Source organism: Tubulanus polymorphus, chromosome 11 (assembly GCF_964204645.1).
Source record: "Tubulanus polymorphus chromosome 11, tnTubPoly1.2, whole genome shotgun sequence".
NCBI lineage: Eukaryota > Metazoa > Nemertea > Palaeonemertea > Tubulaniformes > Tubulanidae > Tubulanus > Tubulanus polymorphus.
Genome location: NC_134035.1, coordinates 10,595,894 through 10,621,081, shown reverse-complemented (window position 1 = coordinate 10,621,081; position 25,188 = coordinate 10,595,894). Strand labels below are relative to the sequence as shown.

Below are 25,188 nucleotides of genomic sequence, written 5' to 3'. Positions count from 1 at the left end.
GGAAACTCAAATAAATGAAACTAAAAAAGACGCATTCATTGTTACAAACTAAAAATAATTCTTATATTTCTTAAGATATCCATACAAGTCTCTATATCCATAACCACTTAGGTTGTTGAAAGCTATGCCTATACTGAAAAAGGAAGCGGTACCAATTCAAAGTGTGAATTGTTTTTGTTTTTTTTTTTTACCATTTGTAACTCTTGAGGTTGATACACAAGTACCAGGTTTCTTTGTACCATCCTCGCAGGCTTGTTCTTACATTCTATATTTCTTTCTATTTTCGTCAAATGTAACAGCAAAAAGTTACATATATATCTCACATTGTATGAATAAAACAATATCATGTAAAAACAACAACAGTGAAATATAGTAAATAAGTAATTAGAATCTTTAAACCAAGACAAATTCCATGATTAATTGATAGCGCTGCTTTGAAAATTCAGCCCTGACGAATAACGTGGAACCTCAAACAAATTAAGATACATATTAATTTATGCTTCGTAGTTGGCGAAAATAAACTTTGGTTTGAAGCGTGAATATTGCATAGCGTTGGTGCCTTACGCGAGAGTCATCTGATCCTCAAAAGTTACGCATATTTTCAAAAATGATTTGTATTCCTGCTATAAATCAATTTTCAACCGCGCTAATTGGAAATTCGAGCCGTATTAAGTTTCAAACGTAACCTCAAAAACTTCTCGAATCCTATCTTTGCATTTGTATGAAAAAGAAATCTGGAAATAAATACGATTGGATCAATTTCACTAGGCACCAGTCCGACTTCTATTCGATATTTCTATCGAAAGACTTATAGTTATAATGAATAACGTTAGCGGTGATGGTTACCTATTGCCCTGGCACTCGGCCATTATACTCGACAACCGGCGCGTACGTTCGGCCGCGATCAGATACTTTCAGGTATTCACTCTGACCACGATCGTCTGCACTGGTATTTTCGGTAACGTGTGCAGTTTCCTGGTGATGACGAGCAGACGATTTCGAGTGTTCTCGTATTCGCAGTATTTAGCCGGACTAGCCGTCGCTGATTCGGTTACGCTGATCGGTTACGTACCGCCGTTGATGAACTATATCTCCTATCCGAACATGATCGTCTCCTATTCGGCGGATATCGCCTGCGGATTTCACGAGTACATATTCGAAGTGAACGACCTGATCGGTTCGTGGGTCGTCGTCGTTATAACGATCGAACGTTTCGCTATCGTCGTCTGGCCGTTTGCGACGAGGACGATCGCGACCCCAGCCTTCTCGCGCCAGGTCGTCGCCGTCACGACCGTCGTGTGCTACTGCACGTACGTCTATCTACTGTTCGTGATGGAGTACAGCGACCGGCGAAATTCGTGCGTCATCCCCGAATATTGGGGTAACGTTTACTACCGTATGGCCCCGCAAATTCACGTAATCATTCCCATTATCACAATATCGATTCTGAATTTCCTGCTGGTGATATTTCTGCGTCGGAGCCAGGCGTTCGCCGCCGGAGCCGGCAAAAGCGCGTCGACGAAGAAAGCGACGATGATGGTGATAACCGTTTCTATTTTGTTCGTGATATTCACGTTCCCGGCGTCGTTGTTCAGCATGTTGACGACGATTATCGTAATGAACGAGGACACGAGTTTAGCGGGCACCGCCATCACGGGCGTCATCTACGCGGCAAATGCCGGCATCAATTTTTACATATATCTACTGGCCGGTGACGAGGTTCGACTGTACGTCAAAGAGGTCCTGGGACGATTGTGTAATAAATAATTCGATCTAAATCATTTGTGTTAGTATTCTTTTAACTTTATGGAGTTCAGACGCACGCCTGATGATAACCACTGATCAAACACTTTTTCCGTGTTGTGAGGATATACAAATCCCACACTCGGCAAAACCAGCCCAAAGTAGTGTCCTTTAGTTAAAGATTTATTTTCGATGGCCACCTTCGGGAATACTATTATCACGCCAAATAATAGTTGCGAACTTCAACTGCTATTTGTTTTCATTCTTTCTTGTCTTTAACCCCCGTAAGCAACTCAATAATGGTTTACCGGATAGTTTCTCTTGTATAGATGTTAAATGTATATAAGAACTTATTTGTATCGTGTTTGAATACAATAGAATACACAAACTATACACATAACCTACCTCATAGAAAGTACATTGAACAGCTTGATTGAACTCGAAAAACCTTCTCGCATCGGTTCATCTTTTCATAAGCACAAATCGTAGAAAAAACACTCCAAACGACCGTAAACGAAAATATAGATATTACATGCAGTTTCTTTATCAAGTATTTAGAGACGACTGTAACACAGCATTCTCTCCGATGTACTAGTATAGCTATGTATATTGTTACTTAATTACATGAATGAAGTTTCGTTATCATTTGGTTACCCGGACTAGCACAACCTGTGAAACAAGCCTCTAGTCACGATCACTCCACAGAATCCATTATCATCTAGTATTTCAATAGTATTTACGTGCATTTCTGAGTTCTAGGTGTTCTACTCCTGGGCCCAGTTCCACAAAAGGTTAAATCTTAAATCGATTTAATTTCTTAATTAATTCAGTTCATCTTAAATCGATTTAGGCCTTAATCCCTTTTGTGAAACTGGGCCCTGGTTATAGAAATCAAATCAGATTTAACAGAAACAACAATTTTAATTCAGGATAAAGGGAACTGTGCGGCATCTATATGTATTACTTTATCATGAAACTAGGACAAATTTGCATAAGAATGTTAGATTCTTTAGAATATCTGTACATTCAGTGAAATTATTTCCATGATTTTGACGAGTAAATTGTTTCTTCACGAACTACTAATTTGGAAACTAAATGATAAAAATAATTATCAAATAACAGCTTTAGATCCAGTCGTTTTCATATAGCTTTTCTTATTCCATTCCTTAAAACCTCGTTCAGATCCTAGTTTCCTTAGACTCACCCTACTGGATTGTTCACAGACCTCACGAACGGACGGCCGCTGAAGCGTTGGCCTCGCACGTCAGGGTTCGAACCCGCTTGTCACTCAGCAAGTGAATTAAACAGCATCACGCTATATCCCGCTGAGAACTACTGAAAAGGCCATTGAACAACGTTGGTTACTTCTCTGATCGAAGTTGACATGTCTTAAACGTTCAAACAATAGACACTGTTTGAGGTCGCTATTCCATCTTGTCTGTTCTTTAATGCAACGCATTCAATCATATAATCTCCGGATACCCGAATTTTCTAATAAATAAATAGAAACGTCAACCCAACGTTCCGAGACAATCGTTTTGCGCGCTCTTAAATTGAATGAAATAGATTAGATTTTAGGCCGCTGTTTACCGGATTCCTGTGGCGTGGTATAGCCGACAGTCGGCATTTGAAATACCGAGATAATGACAGCTTCCAGGCGATCCCCAGAGTGACATCTTTCTCTGAAATTCACAACGTCGATACTCGGCCAGAATTGAAACGAGAGCTACAGCAGAATTTAAGCCCATCAAGAATTGTTAGAAGGATGATAGCGCGATCAGATATACTAATGGGTGTTGAGGGGAACTTCGTAAATATAAAATTGAACTTGAAAAGAATATCATATTAAACCAATTTAAAAAAATTTGACTCTCCCTCCCTCCCTCCCTCCCTCCCTCCCTCCCTCAACCCATCAAGAATTGTTAGAAGGATGATAGCGCGATCAGATATACCAATGGGTGTTGAGGGGGAACTTCGTAAATATAAAATTGAACTTGAAAAGAATATCATATTAAACCAATTTTTAAAAATTTGACCCTCCCTCCCTCTCTCCCTCCCTCCCTCCCTCCCTCCTTCCCTCCCTCCCTCCTTCCCTCCCTCCCTCCCTCCTCCCTCCCCCCTCCCCTCCCTCCCTCCCTCCCTCTCTCTCTCTCTCTCCCTCCCTCCCTCTCTCTGAATCACGCACCCGCTAATCGACGAATCGGTTTGATGAAGTGTTTAAACCGATATTGTGATTTACGTCGGGTAATGACCGGTCGCCTTTAATCATCAGAGGCTGTTTACCGTAGCAATTAACCGAACATTGATCGCCAATTAACCGAGCAACGGCTTCCTCGAACAAGGCAATAACTGCACCGCGCGTCTGACGTGTTTCTTATCCGTATAACTTATATACATTACACTAAACGAAAATCAGTACGCCTGATGATGGCTAATAGTTGTTAGCTGAAACGTCGCTCAAATATACATATATAAATACATTTCTATTCAAGAACTATGCATTTTTGGCTGCATTTATTGTGGGATTTCTCGCGTTTACGAAACTAAAAGCCGAGAAATCGAAGCCGCGAATTGAGTGCGGCTTCGATCGAAACGGGGAAATGAAATACATCGCTTTCCCGGGATTTACGGTGGATTAGTTCACGACATGGGGTGTTTCTTAAACCTTTTCGAAAGCTAATAGACGCATATAAAAATCCACGCAAAATTGCGTGAATACAGCTATACTTCCAAAAAGGTATCTAAACTTGTATGTATGGAAAACGAAACCATTTCGCAGCAGCCTCTCAAATTTCAGAGCTTAATTTTCGGATTTTGTTCATAACACGACTATCGGTATGTTATCCATTAAACGCTTATAAATACGACTCAGTTGACGACGTTCATTTTCCGTGTGCTTGTCATCATCAGCATACATTCTAAAAGCTCTAAACCAACCGCCGTAATAGTTTGATTGCGTTCGAAAGTAAAACCATGTCAGCTACTAATTGCTTACATCTACGCAAACCATTTCATCTGCCCGAACTACCCACAGTACAAAGTCACTAGAAACCACTTCCAAAACACGTTCATTCATATTTTTTGCAACGATATGATGTTTATCAAAATCGTGTTGGGACGATATATGAATAGGCCATGCAGAATGGACAAAAATGAAATCCATCATCCTAGGGCAATCATGGGGCCTCAAATGATGCTGTTCTGCCAGATAGTCTGCTCGAATTTCATTCGCAATGTACGCTTTAAGCCGATCGCACACGATGCAGAAAACACGGAAAAGGAAAACGTAGCGTTTCCCTGTGTCGTGTGCGTTTATACAAGAAACGCGAAACTAATGTTTCCAAGATTCGAAATCATGTTTGTTTCCGTGTTTCCATTGTTCCTGTTTCCATGCGTCGTGTGCGTTCCGCTTAACGAAGTGTTTTACGTTGTCAAAACATTTCGCGTAATGTAGACGTCTGATTTCGGTGATTACCTTTACAATATCACCGCTTAGCGACTTCTTTTGTAGTTCATTAGAGGATGCATTGTCTGACTGAATAACCAATTTTCGCAATCAGAAGCCACCTCAATCGCAGGCGCGGTCGTAACATAGCAATTATCGTTGTCCAAGGCGATTCAAATTATACCTGATTTCCTGTAGAGGGATGTTATGTTTGGTCATATCTTATCTAGCATGTATATTAGTAGACAAAAACCCACAATAAAAAGAAAAACTGGTAGCTTAACGTTTCAACTCAATTCTATGAGCCATTTTCAAAAACTCATAGAATTGAGTTGAAACGTTAAAGCTACCAGATAGTTTTTCTTTTTATTGTGGGTTTTTGTCTACTATTGATATTGGACAGCCACTTGTCTATGGAAACTAGCATGTATATATCTACGGGATAGTCTTTGACGGAATTCGAAAGAACAAAGAATATATGCCAATAAGAAACAGATTGAACGTCGTTGCGAACGAGCCTCTTTGCCTTGGGTTCGTGTGGCGCATGATAAGTATCGTACAATAAGGAATCACGGACCTCGATTATGAACACGCCATTGACAACAACGACGATTGTCCGCGTACGTACACATGCTTCAGGAACACTCGACCGATGTTGCAATCCTCGGCCGACCACGCGAAATCACGTCCGCCGACGAGAGCTCAACGTGATGCGGGCGAGGACAGACAACAAACCGTCGCTGAAACTGACGCAGGTCAAACACTCGAGTCGGTAGATTATCAAACACTTCGCACGAAATTATCGGTTATTAATTCGTGCCGTATTTCATCATCGTTAATTCGAAACGAGTGGGAGAGAGACAGAGAGAAAGAGAGTGAGAGTAGCAACGAATAGATTTATTATCGCGGCTACAAGAGACGTATTTTCTATCGAGAGTTGAGGTATCGCATTCGGCGCGCTTCTAATAGTTACCGTAGTAACATAATTCTAAGCTGCCGCATCCCGCTCGAACGAACCGTTCAGAATTCAAACTTTTCGTTGAAAACTTGAATACTTATCACGCGCGAAATTACGCGATTTCCAGTAGGTTTAATTTCGATATCGTAATCGGCGGGTGATTGTTGAACGCACGCGTATAAGGATCGTTTCGTCATCGTAATTATTAATTAAATCGTTAATCAATTTACAGATTTCCTCTTCACCCTCAAGAGAGAGAGAGAGAGAGGTAGATAGAGCTTCTGCAGGTCGCAAGCGTGAAGTGTTTTTGAAGTAACCCGGACGTTGGAACGGATTGAAGAACTCTACCACCGACTTCAGATTGCAACTAACGTTTGTCGTCATTCACTCAATCATGACAAGGCGGGACCGCTGATAGCCGCATTCAGTTCTTAGTTTAAGTCAGTGAGTGAAGGAAAGTGTCAGTCTCCGTAACGTGGCCTTGTGTAGTAGCGACGCACCGAGACAATTACTGATCGGATATCGAATTACAGGTGTTCATCAGGTAAGAGCGACTTTTATTCATTCATATTTGCAACTGGGCTAAACAGATTTTAATTATTCGTAGAAAAATCAACGGTAGAATTTCTATTGCGTGCGTTCTAAATCATTTCTGAATTTTTGAATTTTGAGGATCACGAAAGTCGTAGGATTTACTTAGAGTTTACGTTTTGTTCTTTGATGGAATTATTTTGCTGATTTAATTTGATAATGTTCAAAGTTTATCACCGACATCGTCCCGACCGTTCATTGTGATGCTCTGACTAATAATTCTCGATTCTAATTCAATTCTATAATTTGCACGTAAAATTATATTTTCGCTGAATTTATTATTTGTTTATATCTATTGTTCAAAACTATCACTATTCTTCTTCTTTTTTGCTATCCATTCTTGAAAATCGCATATTTTCCTATTCCAAATGCTTTGAAAAGTTGAACTTTTAAAATAATTTATTTGAAAAATAGTTTTTTTATCGGTATATAAATCTCGATTTCGGTTGGCGCGGGGCGAAAGTCGACGGTTTATACACCGCGAAATGAATAGTCTATCATTGGGTAAATATGCGCTGTGTATCGGGGCTAAAAGCCGTCCGACTGCGGAGACTCATAATGCGAGGGTCATTATTCTGTTCGGAGTAGAGATAGCCGCGGTAGCCTGACAAAATAGCAACTATTATATCAGAAAAGAAAATGCTGCAGATCTCAGGGGAACGTGCGTTCGTCAGACACAACTGTATTTATGCGAATGCGTTTTTAAGTCGAATGTTTCTTTTTCTTGAGCGTGTTTTCGTTTCGTTTCGATAATCCGTTTAAATATCAATCAATCAGCGCTCGCTCTTTGACGACGGGTGTTTTAGCCAATCCGAATATCCGTGTTTTAGCGCTTTCGTGCTGTTTGATCTAAGCTCCCGCGTCGGGTTTATGACACAAACAAAGCGCTGGGGGTTTTTGAAAAGACGCGCCGCGTGTGAATAGATTTGCGTAACGGTAGTTTCTGAAAGCAGATCTAATGCGCGCCGATTGTAATTCAAAATAGATTCAAATCCCTTTCAAATAGTACTTATTCCTTATTACACGTTACTCTAATGAAACGGAATGACTCGAGCAGAATCTAGAAATTGCAATAAGATTAGGACTGCTCCAAAATTTACTTTTACGCGGAATGAGAAAAAAGTGATCATATAATATTCAATATACTTTTGAACGGTCAATATTTACATGCATCACATATAAAAGTAAGTTGCAGATACATTTCGGGATTACATTTGCTATAAATGACCTTCAGATATTGAGTATGTTTTCACAAATGCTAAGTTAAGATCAAATGTATCAATACTACACTGACAAAGTTTTTGAATGCTATTTACATTAGTATTCAGATGACAGAAAGTTTTAAGATGGTTTTATTTGCATCTTCAATGTTTATGTTATCGCGTCTTCTCCAACGTTTTTCAGTGCAGCAATTTCTATACGTGAGAATCGCGTTTTAAATTGTAATCTGACATCATTCGTTTTAACCAAACACAAACGAAGTTGGCATTGAACTTTTTAAAGCGGAAAATATCATCTTTGAATTAGATTTTTTGTCTTTATTTTGTTTTCTTAATCTCAAAAACGGGAAGGTTTCACATTTCGTCTCGTCTAAATGAAAGTGATCCTGATCAACAAAATTATAATAACTCGGAAGCGTTTTAGAGAAAAGATGAAATTCTAAACCGCAATCCGGAGGCGTTGTCGTGTTCTTTACTTCCCACACGTTTTAGGTCGGAGTCGTCGTACCGTTTTTTTTAAACTTGAGAAGTCAAGCAGGAAGTATCTAGCTCGTCCCCCCCCCCAAAAAAAAAGATATCGAATAAAATCTGGAAAGTTTGTTAAAAATTTAAAATGGTATAGAATATGATCCCGATTTTGCGCGTGTTTTCCGTTGCACGCCATTCGACCAACTTATTTGACTATCGCAATATAAGGAGCGAATTAACTCGAATATCAGGCTATCAGTGTTTAAACGGTCTCATTAGCCAATTTCATTGATTCGCTTTTGAAATTCACAGACGAATTGCCGCTCAGCAGTCTAACACTTGACCCTCTATTTTGAGTAGGAGATTTCACAAATCGATCTGATTTTACGAGTATATTATTTCTAATATGGAGGCCAGTTCTCAAAGCATGGAAATCCGATGTATCGTCCCTATTCACTCATTCGTGCATTCATATTCTATCGCTCACAAAAGGTTATTTTGCATAAGGCAGAAACAGTACATAGAGAATAATATCATTTCGAAAGATGGAAAGAATAACAGAGAATAAAAATGTTATAACTCTTTTCCAATATAAAAGTACCACGTTCTGGTGTACCCTCAATCCAACAAGCGCCACGCAGGTTCGACTTTTCGTTTTGACCCACTGTAGAACCTACGACCTAGAAACTCCTTCGCCACCAGGATTCGAACCCACCCAGAGACCTTAATCCACACAGCCACTGCGACGCGTACCTAATGTGGACTGAAACCTTTATTGAGAGGGTTGACAGAGCAATCGTGATAAGTTTATACGAATCAAAGCAGTTTCAATATCTTTTTAATGATAATGATAATATTTTTGAGGGATTGCTATTAAGAAAATAAATTTAGCGCCCTACTTTCATCATGAATATTCAAATCTTAATCCACGAGTCGGAGGTTTATAGATATGAAACCTAGTCTTTATTTTTCTTTTTTTCCGCATTTACTTTAAAAATCTGGCCAGGTTTCCGTCGTTAGTAATCCGATCGGAAAAGCGTGTGACGCGTTCCTTCAAACGGTTACATCGACGAACGCATTTTTTTTTCAACGAACGATAAAGATTTAGTTTCGTCGTTTTCATCAGTCGCCGACAAGCACAGGGATTTGGCTTTCATTCGAAATGAATTGAAAAAACCCAAACTTGTCAATCTAACTATTAAAGCAATTGAAATCGTATTTCTAAATCCGACTTCAATAGACGCGAATGGAGAACGCGTAGCTCTACGCATTGATATTAACTCTAAATAAGTTGAGCGAAAGAGCCGTATCATTTTAGTTGCAAATTCGAATCGAAGAATACCAAAAATATTTGTGTCAACAAATTTAAATCCAGTCACCCGATCATTCCTATTGAAAAGTAATATCCATCATATGGTTTTTCTTTAATAATCGCAGTTTTTTTCGATTTAATTCGCATGGGAAGATTTGGTTCGTTTTCAAATTTTACACGAGGTTCTGTTCATGTCCTAACGTGGGATTGACGATTCGATGTACCGCCATCACACGCTCACCGTTTCTTACCCAGCGTTCAAAGCAATTACAACGGTTATGATAGCGTTAGGTTACATGAACTTTAAAGATGAATGCTCGACTAGCAATTCGACTCTCTCTTCTCCGAAGCATACGCAAGCTCGTCAACAAAATAGCGTGTAATTTATTTCATAAAAACATTCAGCGCAAGATCAACATTATCGAGAAGATTTGATATGCTTGACCAGCTGCTCGAAAAATGGTCACAATTAATCAGTGGATAGTGACATAGTCTAGTGACCGATTAAAGTTTGTTGTTACTATAGTTTTTGACCAACTTTTGAGCAACAAGGCCCAGTTCCATAGTTGCGAGTTAGAGTTAACTCTGTGTTAAAGTTAGTTCATTTTCAATGAGTTAACTCCGAGTCAAATCTAACTCACAAGTGTGGAACTGGACCCAGTTCCACAGTTGTGAGTTAGAGTTAGCTCTGAGTTAAAGTTAGTTCATTTTCAATGAGTTGACTCAGAGTCAAATCTTAACCCGGAACTGTGGAACTGGTCCCTGGATCCTAGTCCCTTACAAGTCCATCATGGTCGTTTCTATATTGAGACATGATGTCCAATCCGACATATCCCATATGAAAGATCATTTATCTAATTCAATAGAAATGTAAAGATGTCGTCTCCAGTCACACCGATTAAGAACTAACGCTACACTGAAATCATTTTGAAACAAGGCAATAACACATGGTATGTTGCTCCTGACTTTTTGCTGTCTCCCGCTATACAAGGTTCTTATCTAATCATTTGAGCTTCGTTTGTTTGCAAGATTGGATTTTCGCATATTTTTGTATTTCAATTGCTTTTGTTGCATCGCCCTCCTACAACTGCGACAGCTAACAGTTTTTATTCGTAGGTTTTGCTTCATCAAAAGAAGTCGTAAGTAAACCGGCGTATTTTTACGTCGTTTGCCCGTACGGAACGCTGATAATAACATGAAAATCCCGTCGCTGATTTCTTTGATATATTCGGCGTTGTTTTTTTTTTGTATCCTAATCGGGAACTGAAAAATCTCACAAAAAGTCGCGAGATGATCGTCAGCAATTGTCGATCTGTGTCTCGTAACTTTGAAGGTATTATCCCCAGCCCCCGGATTGTCGTTTTCTTTTCCGTTTTGGAAAGTCTTATATACAATTTTCGACTCGCTGTACATAATTCGCCTTTCGGGATATTATTGGAAGGGATAACACTGTTTCAGATAGAAATTGTTTGTTCGGGTATTAGTGAAATGCGATGAAAATTGATCTCGGTAACTCTTGTTGTGACGGTTTTTATAGGTCATCAATTGAGTTCGCGTGTTGACATTTATAATCTATAAAACTAATACCTGGCAACGTCAATATAATCTTAAAAACGTGGTGAATCGGCAACAATCATTTATACTCTTTGAAACGATTATTATTCATCAAATCTCTCGATCCTTTTTCGATAAAACACGCCGTTAAAACTTGAAAAATGAATTGAATATGATTTATTTTCGCGCTTCAATGTAACACGATATTCACGGACGTGTATACCGTCGCCGACTCAGACTCGATTCGACCCGAGTTTGATGGATGGTATATAGACCACGTATTCGCGTTTAATTCGAGCTGTGACTGGAATTAAGACGAATAACAGGTCGCCGAGCCTATCAACGCACAGGCGAACCGCACCGCGACGGCGTCTCGTTAGTTTATCGCATGTAGCTGAACAGGTACAGCGCAGGTAAAAGGATCCGTGTGAACGCCATTCGTGACGAGAATTCTCATAACATTCTATATAAATCGTATATAAAGGTGGATAACTCATGAGGACATTTTCGAAATAACAATTTCAACACTTTATTTTGTGGGTTATGGTTTGATTGCACTGAGGTGAAGCGCACTGTGGGTCATATAAAATATATATGACCCACAATGCGCTTCAACGGTGCAGTCAAACCCATGTTTTCCTACATTGAATGGATAAATCATGAGGATAGTTTTGAATAAGTGAATTTGTACCACTTTAATTTGGTGGGTCACAGTTTTAATGCACTGTCTGTCGAAGAGTACTCAGGTCAAGGTCAAAATCTTCCACCCTGACAGCGCTTTTTCATTTATATATTGTCGGTTTTTTCATTACTTGACTTTTTGCGACTTAAAGAACTGATGAATTTTGGTATTGTATTCGCTTTTTTTCCGGGATAAGTATAGCAAAGGATTTCCGTTACATCTCGGATGTCACGTGCCCACATTATCGTCCTACGCTGGATCATCATTTTGAACCGCATTCATCGTCATCAGTGACGTCACTGCGACATATATCAAATAGCATACGTATAAACGCTATTTTTTATCCATCGACGGAACAAAGGAAAAATATCACGAGGAGGAATTGATATTCCATCGGGTATCCATCCACCTGCAGCCCGTGAAATTGATGTCTGATACGATAAGTCTTTGACTGCGGTGTTAAAAATGCGATTCTAATCCGACGGTGAAATTAGAAATTAAGCCGCGGTGGCTAGTTCGCATGCCACGAGCGACGTTTACGTATTGAGAACGATGAAATGATGAAAAACTGGCCGATTCACCGTTCGACAGGGATTCGAACCTGATGACAAGGCGAAACTAACACGGTCTCGAGATACGCACAGGGAACGTCAAATAAACGAGACGTTAAATTTATTTGTTTTCTTGTAGAATTAGTCGACGGGGGAAACGCGAGTGGAGATTGTTGGGATTAACATGTTGTAATGAAATCCGCATATTCTATCATTTTACTTTACATACTTTATTATCAATTTGTGAGGTAGAATTACAAAAGAGTGTTCTCTTCACGTGATGGAAAATAATTTCGTATATAGTTTTTAACGTAACATCCGAATCGTGTATTCGCTGCGGTCGTGTTCGAGATAGTATATCTTACACGGGGAAAAACGTAACTTTAAGTAGTTTCAATTAAGCAGAACATTAGCATCCATTCTAAGCACGTTCGTGCATGTCTTCGCCGCAATTTATAGTCATTAAGATTTACGTAACGGGCCGCGACTACGGAGCTAAATGATGATACGTTATAAAACTGAAAATTTGTTATACAAATCCGTGACGTTCGTTAAACACACGTAACACCGAAACAAATCGTCTGCGTGCAACGCAAAGTACTTCGAGCCGCTATCCACCAAGAAATGAGGGCTGTTCGTTTGCCGTGTCCATTAATGAAGACCAAGTCATACCGACAACACTCGCCAAAATATTATTTCAAAACTTTCGACTAGTCAGTGAAAAGTGTTTTAGCCCTTCGATTCTTGAATAATGATGCCCTTTTTACTTGACCGCGATTTCCTATAATGAAACTACTCAAAAACTGTAAAGCCAAGCTGATTGACGGGGCGATACACCGTCAAGATGACGTCAGTAGGTGTCAAACGGGTTGTAGGTGTCAAATCTGTATTTGAGTTCGTATTTTCATATTCGTATACCAAACTTATCCCTGGTATGTGTTCCGGGAACTTGTGCATCAGCAGCAGTAGTGACACGTCGAAACCCAATGGAAATAGGTTACAGGTCTTTTCATATCGGTTTTTGACATCGACGAAGGTGATTTAAATTATACTGAAACGTTACACGAAGCCACCTTTGAACGCCATGGGAATCGGGGATAAATGAAAAACGAAACTTTATTTCGATTAGTTCTCCGTGATTTCGCTCGATACATCCTCGGAATTTGATTGAAAATCAGTTTCTGATTACAGGGATATTCAGATAGTAAATATGCTATAATAGCCTCCTTCGGCAGGGATTCGAACCTGATGGTATCCCGACACTCAACTACAGCGCAAAACCCTGCCGTTTCTACCACACGTCAGCTGCGCATGTACGGCGCGTTCGGTGCAGTCTCGATGCCTTCGGGTTCGAATCCATGGCGCTACAGAGCTTATAAGTGATCATCAAGATGTATCCTAATCCTGAGGTTCTGAAACCTGAGTCCAGCTGATGGCTCAAAACTGGTTCATGTTAACGAGCGAATAACTAACATAGCGACAACGAAACCTACAGTTATCACATGGTAGTTAACTTCAACCAACCTTTCTGGACAACTCGAACCTGATATCCTCGAAACCTAAATAAAATGCGGCCGATTGCAAAACTACGTCTTCTAAAAGTCACCAAGAGGACCAAACATTTCAAACAACTTGCAAAATGTCAGATATGTTTACCATGGATGATTTGAATATCGTATGATGTATAAATGATTTGACCGGGCCGGACAACTTGATGCCAATAACACAGCTAGATGTAGCTTTGTTACATGGACACTGCTGCGTATAACTAATCCGGTATTTGTTTCAGAAGAGATTACGTGGACCGAAGATCGAGACGACGAACGAGTTTGACCTAAAAGCTGTCGATATCGATAACGATCGCTTTCAATTCGTGATCGTGCGTCGCGGTCCGAAACCGACGACTCCGGTCGGTCAGAGATTAGACGGCAGCCGACACGCGGATATTAACAATTCGATTACACAACGCGCTTTTACCGATGCGTTCTGAAACTGGCTGAAAATGGCGATTCGCGAACGAAGAGCAGTAGCGTACAACCAGCACCCGAGATCATCCACCAGTGATCGCGTGATCGGCTTATGATCCAAACATTATATGATATAACTAATATTTTGATGCGTAGATTATACCGAGTATGATATACACATCCTCAATCGAGTCCATTTGGGTGATACGTCTTATGATAAATTCAGTTCATGCGCATATTCGCGGCAGTGCGGTGCGTTCATTGCTATGTTTTGCCGGATCGAAAGTCAATTTGAGAGTATATCCGTATTGCAATGCCGCGGTTCCACACGGTCTAAAGCCGCGACCATACGAGCGCCCTTGGCCCGGACGAAGTCGGGCCCGGGCCAGGTCAGATTGACGCTGGTGCCAAATGGGTCAGTGCCTTCTTGGTACGACCAAAAGCATCGGGCCTAGTCCATGCCAATGGGTCAAATCATTCCCTGAGAATACTTCTGGAAGTAACTCACCTTGCTTCCCACACAATCGCTTCTCTGATTGGGTACGGGCCAAAATGACGGGGACATCGACCGAGCCCTTGGTTCGAACCGGACCATAACTTCGTCGTATTATCGTGGCTTGTGTAGAGCAGACATTTATCATTTTTGACGACGAACTCAGACACAATCGCACAACAGACTTAACTTTCATTCGAAAAGCTTCGTAAAACATCGTCGTCTCCGCTTCGAAGTTTATGAATTAATAATGATAAACCATATTGGACGTAAAAACTAGACAGTCAGCGAGCAGAAAACAATGATATAAGTAAAAGAGCATAGCTTTCGACGAATCGATAACAAAATACCCTGGCAACTTTCCAGACGCATTATGACGAATAATTGTCTCCTCGCCTCGTTTTATGACCGAGAATTGATAACATATGTATATGCCTTACATGTTCGCAATTCAATCATATATACAATACGTATCAACGAACATACTTCCGTATTCCTTCGTCTCTTTACATTATAAGATGCAATTCTGATTATAGATTGGAACAAAACGTGTCGTGTATCGAGCACATTTTACACGTAGATCTTTTTCGACATGAAATTGATTATCTTTAAGGAAGACATCGGTTAGAAATCTATAGATAAAACCTAGTTTTGAACTAAGATTTCGATAAACAACGTTGGTTGAAGTAAACCACGCGGTAGTGACATTTGAAAATCTATCCTTTCACCAGGTAACTCCGCTGGGATCAGTTGCTCAAATGTTGGTCAGTTAACCGGTGGATAAATGACGTAGTGAAATTTTGAATTGCACTATTACCGTCCAACACTAACCATGGACTACGAAATTATTTCGATTCGTAGTCCATGCTCTAACCAACTTTTGGCCAACTGGTCCCAGGTAACTTACCCGTTTACGGAAAGGCCACAGAAAAATGGAAATGATAATAAAAAAGTGTGTATTATGTAGAGATAATATACGGCGATACGCCCAGATGGATGTTATTGTCCCCGTTTTATAAAAGAAATCCAACTGTTTTTTCCGATGACACGTACCCAACGCTTGAACGATTAGATTCGACGTGTTTACATCCGGCGTCTCACGCGCTCACCGCAGCGTCTGCTGTTTGTACAAACCATATCGAATTTAGAGCCACGCTTGTTCGCTTGTCGAAAAAACCCCGGGTTGCACGAAAAAAGAGACGCTCGATGATTCGTTTTTAACAGCGCATAAACGGTGATAAATGCGGAGAATCTATACGACAGCTTCTGAGGAGAAATAGACAAAATTGCCTGACGTGCATCGGGTTTTTTTTGTAGCTGTTCGTCGATTGAATAGATTTGCAACGAAAGACGTGAATACCTGTTTTCGAACGCAGGTGCCAGTTGCTCGTTTAGGTGACATAGTGAAAATGAGTAAAAAAAAATAGAAAAATGGTAAATTCATCGTTAATACGGCATTCGATAGTTAGCGTTTACCAAATTTTAGTTAACTTGCCCCTGGTCTACGTAACAGAACTGTGACATGATCATCCGATTCACGCTGTGAGGCCTAATCGATGTTCGTACTGAAACTATTACAATTCTGGACGATCACTTTGTGGCGCGTACTGGTTTTCGCAGTCAATTTATGCTGATTTATGAGTTCGTTTTCGATTCGAAATGTCCGATAAAAGCACTGCACTCGATCAAAAAGTGGAAAAACGCTATTAGGCTACGAACACCTGAAAACTTGCGTTAGTATTTCTATAATTCGCTCCACGGTGCGATCGCTCAGACAAACAATAATAAAAGCTAATATTTTCGAACAAACAATGTTAGGTTTTAACGGACAGTATCATCCCCGTTTCCATTACGGACTGTATTCTCTTTTATTTATCAGCTTCGTAAAAAAATAATCTTGATTTCAAAACGCTTTAGATGAATAAGCTTTGGGTTTTTAAAAGCAGAATGACTGAATAGTTAACTCGTGGCATTTCCATAAACTCCATTCCAACGAAACTCTCCCTGTCGTTCGGAACATAAAAATTATGGACGTACATATACAAATTCGGTTATAATTGAAAGGAACGTAGAATGAAATCTGAACAGGTCGGGCGATTCGCTTTCCACGCCATCGCAACGCGCGGACCTCTGAATAAAATATGAAACGATTGAATAGATACTCCGGTTACAGTAAGATATAACGGATTATCGAAAAACCTTTCTAGATTTTCTATACCTTTTACATATTGATGTCAGCGGAACCGATTAACCGAATCGTGTTACTGATAAAAGCATGGATGACGAATGCACGCGACGGCTTTTTATTTCGTTTACACCGGCAGGGGACTGACGGCTTTTAAAAGGGACAGAAGGACTGGGTTTTTTTTACCGACGATGGCAGATAAAGAAATGCCAGATCTCGCTATGGACTCGTCTTGCAACGCGTAACCCAAACCAGTAATGTTAGATGCACGCTTTGATATTCCCGGGCGGATCCAGGTTCTGATTCAGGAGGGGTGCACCCAAAACAGGGCACTTCATCGAATACCCGATGTTCGGAAAACATTTCCTCAAGTTTGGATGTAGGCCTACAGAGAACAAACATTCTTATGAATTTAAGCATCCGTTGATATTCTATAGTTGATTTTTTCACTATACTTTTAAAATTTAGGGTAACTTGACATTTTAAAAGAGGTCCACACCTTCTGCGCCCTTCCCTTTTGGGTCTGCCCAAGTAGTTGTTTTTGCGATGAAAAAAACTCATTTTCCTCCATATCTCAATAAAGAATAGCTGAATTTTGGATATCGACTTTTGTATATCGAACTATTTAACATTTCGTCCGATCTAGCCTATATCTACTTCGTGGTTACATTAAACATGCGGGAAAGGATATTCACAACATATCGCATCGAGGATAAACTGTGCCTCAGCGTGACAATTAGATGATAAAGGCAATCAAGACACAAGACAACGGCGCTTGGAACAGTCGATGTATCTAAGCCACTTTGTTCTCCAACGTCGGACCGGAGCGGTTGTATCGTTCCTGGGTAAAGGTTACGGGGCCGATCTTACATTGAAAATGTATATTGGCCATCACGCGCTGAGACATTCAAATTAACCTATCAGACTCAAAGTTCAAATCGCAGTCTCTATTAGAGTTATTAGAGTTACTGGACTCCGTATCAAATGACAAATATCTAACTTCCACATCACGATACGTGCTATGTTTACCTAATTTCAACTTCGCCAATATCTCCAGACAGAAACATATTTGCGTTCAATTCGAATGTACACCACATTTTGTGTTACAGTCAAAGTTACAGATACATTCATACAACATAACAACTTATATATTCGGTATCGTAATCGGAGGTATTCTGAAAGAAATTAACATGCTCATCCGACGTTATCTGTTAAAATCATCGGATTTTATCAAGACAATAGTTACTAGTGTGAAGAGCGCCACACAATGGAGGCGGATTCATAAGACAAAGTATCGCTCAGGACAGAAACGATCTAGACTGAATATATAAACCATGTATATATATATGTATATATTTGACTGCACCTTTCTAATAAGTAAATGGGTCGGTGTAAATGATAAAACAGTTCGAGTTTCCAGGCGAACTGGCAACAATCTAATATCATTCACTTTGTAATAACGGCAGTAATAAATCTAATAACAAACTGATGAGTGAAAGTGTAATATCAGCGTTCGCTATTGCTCGTCCTTAAGACGGTTACAAATTTGAATGATTATTAGAACTAGATGTTCTTGCATTTATGACGTTTATTGACTATGACTTTATGATTTAGTAAGAAAACCGTGACTTTTAAAGTCATTGTATACCCGAGGCAGAACAATCCCCTTCGATAAAAAATATACTTGAATGACAAGAAGGAAAAAACAGTGTCATATTTCAAATCGGGCGGTTGGAATGGAGTTATTTTGAGCGCTCAAAACTCGACCGTTTGAACCAATTAAATCGTCGCGATTCGTTTGAAATATTCATCCGTAAAAACCGATGAACATTATACGCGTACACTTTCACGAAAGGTTCTGTCGTGTTCTTATCATGCTGCGGTATTAATAATAGATAATTTCAATATCACTTCTTCAAGCTGAATATATACTTCTCATATTGCGATTATGGTATTTGGCATGTATATACTGGGTACATACATAACATAATAGGCATTTATGTCAAAGTTCACTTTCTGTCGTAAATTTCATATTAGTATCATAAAATCAAGATATCTCCCGTAAAGCCCAACGCACACGGCAAAAATTTTGTTTCGCCGAAACAGAAAACACGTTTTTCACGAGGAGAAAACGTTTTTTCGGTGCCGCGTGCGTTGGGCTTAATAAAGCATTTTACGGTTGCTAGCCGCCATTTTGTTAGGGTACTTTTTGTCCTGTAATTGTTGGGTCATGTATTTCTCTTTTTTGAAAACTATTTGTGATGTGCGTTTTATCATATTTTATTTGTCCCCGGATCGATTTTGATAGTTTTAGCAACATTCAAACCGCGTGAATCTCTAGTTTTTAGTTATGTAAAATTGACCTTTAAAATTTGCAACAATGCGACGCGAGAGCGATATAAACCACACTTTACTCGGGTAATCCTGATTACTGTTGTCATTTTAAATCTGTCTTGAAGTTACCCCTATTTAACACACATACACATTGTTTGTAGCACAAAAAAACTAGAGGTAGTGAAACAAAATACGACAGATGTGCAACGTTAACTGGTCTAACGCGATCGTGCTACTATATCCGTGTATACTTCGATTTCAGATGTCACGATCAAGCCGCCTGTGTCGTTCCCGGCAGGTACGGTGGGTTTGTAAGAGACACAAAATTCAAATCAAATCAAAATCAACCAATCAATCAAATAGATAATTCCTCATTTCGAGAAATGAAAAAAAGCCCAGGTCATGAAAAGCGACCCCTGTAGATTTTAATTACAATCGTCGGATCAAAACTGAATCACAATCGAAGAGAAATCCGAATAGGAATCGTTAAACCCGGTCCAATTTTGAAGCTTAATTTACGTTTAACCAAAACGAACGTAGTTTCTATCAACGATATCGACGGGTTATCGTCTATCGGGTGAGTCGTCTCGCGTACGTAGCTTCTAGTCAAGATATATCGCAAAACGTCAATCATATAGATATATTTACGGCGTTTTCGGGTACACGCGACTCTACCGCGTTTTCGCGAAGCGTGGGTTAATGTCGCCCTCAGTCCCGCGGTTGTTGTTTCCAGCACGCTGCGACGGTTACCGTACTTTTTACCATCGTGATTAATTTCTTCGCGTTGCGACTGTTAGAGTCACAGCAAGACGCGCGATATTTCAGCGTCGAGTTACTTGATTTGACCTTCGGCGAGATTGCCGCGCTTTTAGCGGGTGTTCGTCGTATATGGCGTGTTTCTGGCGCGAGTCAGGGTGCCGAATGTGGACTCCACTCCACTCCAGTGTTCCCACCAGCTCACACAACGATAGATCGACTTTAATCAAGATTTTTGTTAATTTTCAATTAACTTTCATCGAGATTCTTACTTTTCCATGTTCACAATCATAAAAAAGCACGGCTCTTGATAAATTCAGATTGATCTTTAGGGTTCGTAATAGCAGAATTTAAATTCGTCATTCATAGAGAATTTGAGAAGTTATTGATAGATTTCTATCGAATTTGAGAAGAACTCGTAGAATGCGGACTGTTGCCACCTGGTGGATCCTCGATTGCCACAGTCGACTGTGAGTCCCGATCTTTAAAAACATGGATGGGTTCGAATCCCGGTTGGCGGTGAATTTTCTTGGGCGACTGGAACTGTTTTGACCCATCCCCGCCAGTAAGAATATCCGATCCGTCGATAACGCGTGTCTGGCCCGTAAAGGGAACAACGATAAAAAAACATTATGAACAGGCAGTATAGAAGAGCTTCATAAACCACGGTCGCCGTTCTGTGCGATAATTATCGAAACCAGGTAGACGTGTCTATTGCAGTTAATTAATCAAGCTTAGGTGTACAGCCCTCTGTGGCGTAATTACAATTCAAAAGCAACACCACCCATGAATGAGCTTCCCACAACTCGCGAATACATAGCTTATCATGTGTAATGAAAATCAAATCTTTGCAATTAAATCGAATAAACCCTGAATTTATCATCACGTCGTCTCAGATAAAAAACGAAACCCGCCTCCGAGACGAGATTACATCCATATCCGATCAAATATAAGTTAAAAGATGCAAAGAAAAAGAATGTAGGCTATAGTCTGTATCTTAGAAGAATCTGTTTTACAAATTACCACTGGCCAAGTAGATTACAGTTCTATTGGTCTAATGGTAAGCTTGCTTTCTATATTCGAGGTCTGTGTTCATTAATTTCGCCATCTCTTAATTCTTACATTGCTAGGTCCTTATTGTTTACATGTGATTTCGGTCCGAAAATGGTGATCTAATTTATGATGAGTATAGCAAAAAGGCTAGCTTACATATTGAAGAAATCCCCGGTAACAGTAAGGAAAACTAAATGAGTCGAATATTTGAAATTTTCTCATTATAGCTTATGTTTCTGACATGATTTTCAAAAAGTCATATTGAGGAATTGGAAATAGCTAAGACAGTGTTACGCATATGGGACAAGCTGTATGTAACCACTGGCCAAGTGGACTAGTTCTATTAGTATAGAATAGAATATATTTCTATTGCTCACAAAAGTACATTTGCTCAGAGCAAAAAGACAATACAACATGAATGTAAATAAAATACAATATCAGAAACAAAATTCTGGTTTATTTTGGATAGATGATAGCCAAGGCTTATATCTAGCCAAGATTACATCACGCCACAGTTAATGTGTGACAAAAAAAGTTATACAACAATGTTATTCAAAATATTGGGTAAATGTCTACTGAGACCAGGTTCGATCCCCGGTGAGCGCGCTTAATTTCGCTTCCCCTCTTAACCGCCACAAGCTGGTAAACTTTCGGGGTGGGGCTGGATTAATCTTCATCTACACTGACAACGGCGCTGATATTGTTTCTATGATCTACAGTTAATAATAAATGATATTCTGCGCACTCGCAACTTTCTACGCGCGATATAAAAATCATTACTTTGAAACGAAGGCTTTCTCGGGTCGTAATCAGGACCGCGTTTGATCGACGATTTACCACACACACACGTGTGATAAGGTGATAAGTATTTGGCGCGATGCAATAACTCCCTCCGTCGATGATACGCGGCGGTCGTCGTCGACCAATAAAACAAAACACTAATCGCCACGCATATGAGTATATAACATTCGTCCTCATCGATACCAATAACGAATTCGTTCTGTACGTTTCGGCGATGAAATTTCCTGGCGCGCCTTTGATCCAATTTCGATACTGCGGGCCGATTTAATATCTTATCTACGCGATACCGGCTTCGGTAAAGAAGCCACGAGCGCTTGCTTTTGTACGCCAAATGAAGCTTGCATACACGATGATCATCTCTGATCACATATTAAGCTCTTGTCGTTATTAGTATCACTTCGAGCGTCATTCGGAAACGTATTAGCGAAGTATGGCCGACAGCTATGAATTCAGCTTGCGTTTATTTTTTTTCATAGCGCAATCGGTCAAGACGCGATGGTGGCCGTTGTTGACGACGCTATAACCGATTGGTTTTCTTGTATGAGGTGTTTTTTTTTTCGTTATTATAAAAACTATTCCAAACTAACGCGCGAGTCAGCTAGCTGTGCAGTTAGTTGATACGTGTATTCAATGGCAAAAGATACGCATTTATCAACAAAGAAGATATTTGTGAATTCGATAGTTCGGCGAAAAAAGCTAGAAACTGGAAGAGAGTAAAACTTAGAACTTCTCTCAATATTGTGGAACGCGGAACCGGCACCGCTCCCGTGGCAACCGAGGATTCCACTTATGGCAGGCGAGGATCCGCCAGGTTCGCTTGTAGTTACTCGGTCTTCCGCGCTTCAGTTTCTTCTACATTTCAATTAAATTCGAATCAACTTTTCTCATCGTTAAATCTTTTCTCAACGAAACTATACCATACGCTCATCGGGGATGCAAAGCTCATGTATTTATTTGATGATTTCGTTGACTAAATTTCCATTTGGGAGCCCCAAAATCCAGTTCGCAGTTAATTGAAAATAAACTGATATTCACTATCTATAACTGAGTGCTTTGTTGCGCCATCTGTTGCGTGCCGGTGCCCGGGGTTTACTATGGATAAGTCCATATGCGGGGGCATTTTGATCTCGACGGATAACTTTCCCGCAATTCATTTGATTGATCGATTTGATTTACTGTATTCGTCGTCTAGCGTGACCCTTACGAACCAGCGACGCCGGCATATTTAGCCCTAAGCATAAAATGTCCAACTATCGAAATAACTTTGAAAGTAGAACAATATTCGACTACAACGTCGTGAAGTTGTTTCGCTTTGTTTCGTCCATTCGCCCGTACACACCGCCGACAATTAAAACCAACGTTAATTGCAATAACAACATCGTTAAATCGAACGAGATTTCCGGGTCGTATTTTTCATACTTGTTTATCGGATAAGCTTAATTCGTTGCGTTGGTGGAACTACACTAGCGACCCGGCAAAGTGTCCAGGTCACGCGCAGTGTTTAAGATTTACCGCTTCCACCAGCTCAAGTGCCGCTCGCCGAGTTGTTATTGAATAATGCATGGTGCAATCATACGGCTATTTATGGCGTATCGTTCAACGACGAAGATTAGAAATTACCGCCGTTTTATGGTCGGCCGTGTGGCTGCGAAGTTGACAGTTTTTACGCCGAGAGTACTCAAAGCTACTCGCCGCCTCGCGAACATCTAATATGTATGAATCGACAACATCGGCGTCGCTACTCTTTCATCGTATTGCCAGCAGATAACGAGCGTCTTAATTGTGAGAGAAAACAGTTGAACCGTGAATTCATTTGATACGATATAAGATTAATTTAATACGAAATGAGATTGACGGTAATGGAAACGATCATGGCTGTACGCTAGCTTCTGGATCGACTGTCACGTGGCATTATTGTATAACTAACTATCTAATCATTTTCTTTCTACAAGTTGTCGCGTTCGTGCGATTCGGCTTGAGAAAAAACGGAGAATACCGCTTTATTGCGAATCGGAATGTCGGTGCAAAAGTCATGAAATTCGAGTGAATTTGTAACGTTTGTCAAGCTATATAAAAAAGGGGCATGGTTTTCTTAAGTAATTGTACATAACCATGATGTTCATTCACTGTCGAATTATGTACACTTAAGCCTTTCATTTTCTTGTATTGCTTTTTTTCTTTTTTGTATTTACCTGCTCTGCGCAAATGTCGTTTGTTGAGCAATAAACTTTGAATTTGAATTGAATTTGAATTTCGGTGGTTACATAGAGATCTCGATGAAGCATTGGACTTTTTCGACGTAACCCACGATAAGACAGTGACGACGTATATGACAAACCTTCGAAGTTGGTAAATCACATTTTCGTATGTTGTTATGCATATAAAGTCTACTGCACCGGTTGGCAGCAAACTATGACGTTACGTAGAAGTCCTCTAGCAGTTAGAAATCTAAAAAGAAAAAAACATTGAAAAAAAACCAGTTTGCAATAAACATTTTAAAATGCTATCAACGCGCGCACATTTCGTGAAACGAAACTACATTGTTTACACTAAACGACACGATTCGTTTTTGGTGTAAATTTAACGCAACTATAACGAGAACACAATGGATACTAAACGGTTATTGCCCGAAGTTAGAATTTACGACGATAGAATTGATCGTACGCTTAATCTAAATTAGCTGTTAGATCGAGCGCGTGAACAAACTGAAAAAAAATGACTAAACTACATGAAAATGTCAAAAAGATTACGCTCATCTGATTAGTATTAGTATTCATACATTTATCTTTCAAATCGTATTCATTCGAATATCAAGTATCAAATATCATCAATTATTAAGAGATCGTAGCTAGCAAAAAAACTAATTGACTCTTGAAAATGAATTCTAAATGTAATCGCAAATTGAGCGGAATTACCCGTGGGCGATATGATAGGGTCTATGGCTTAATACTTGAATTACGAATCAATAATTGTTACCGAACTTTTGATAGAAACTCACGTTATTCACCTCCACCCACATAAAATCTATGATCAGCAACTTTTAACAGCGGTATCCGTTCAGTTTAAATGGTATTT

General features: G+C 39.8%; 2 protein-coding genes across 2 annotated transcripts in view; both read left to right on the top strand.

Moving 5' to 3' along the window:
• The first annotated feature begins 819 nt into the window (after positions 1 to 819).
• LOC141913336 (putative G-protein coupled receptor B0563.6) lies at positions 820 to 1,767 on the top strand. The gene has a single exon (XM_074804841.1). It carries the CDS (start codon positions 820 to 822, stop codon positions 1,765 to 1,767), a length of 948 nt encoding a protein of 315 aa, XP_074660942.1.
• A 4,267-nt stretch (positions 1,768 to 6,034) lies between these two features.
• The window catches only part of LOC141913239 (uncharacterized), a 32,759-nt gene continuing 13,605 nt past the window's right edge, over positions 6,035 to 25,188 (top strand). The window contains exons 1-2 of the mRNA XM_074804707.1: positions 6,035 to 6,272; positions 6,379 to 6,690. The gene's annotated coding sequence lies outside the window, so the exon portion shown is untranslated. The remainder of the gene's footprint in view (positions 6,273 to 6,378; positions 6,691 to 25,188) is intronic.

Coding starts and splice junctions, on each gene's coding strand:
- LOC141913336 (XM_074804841.1), top strand. CDS start 820: ATGAATAACGTTAGCGGTGATGGTTACCTATTGCCCTGGCACTCGGCC.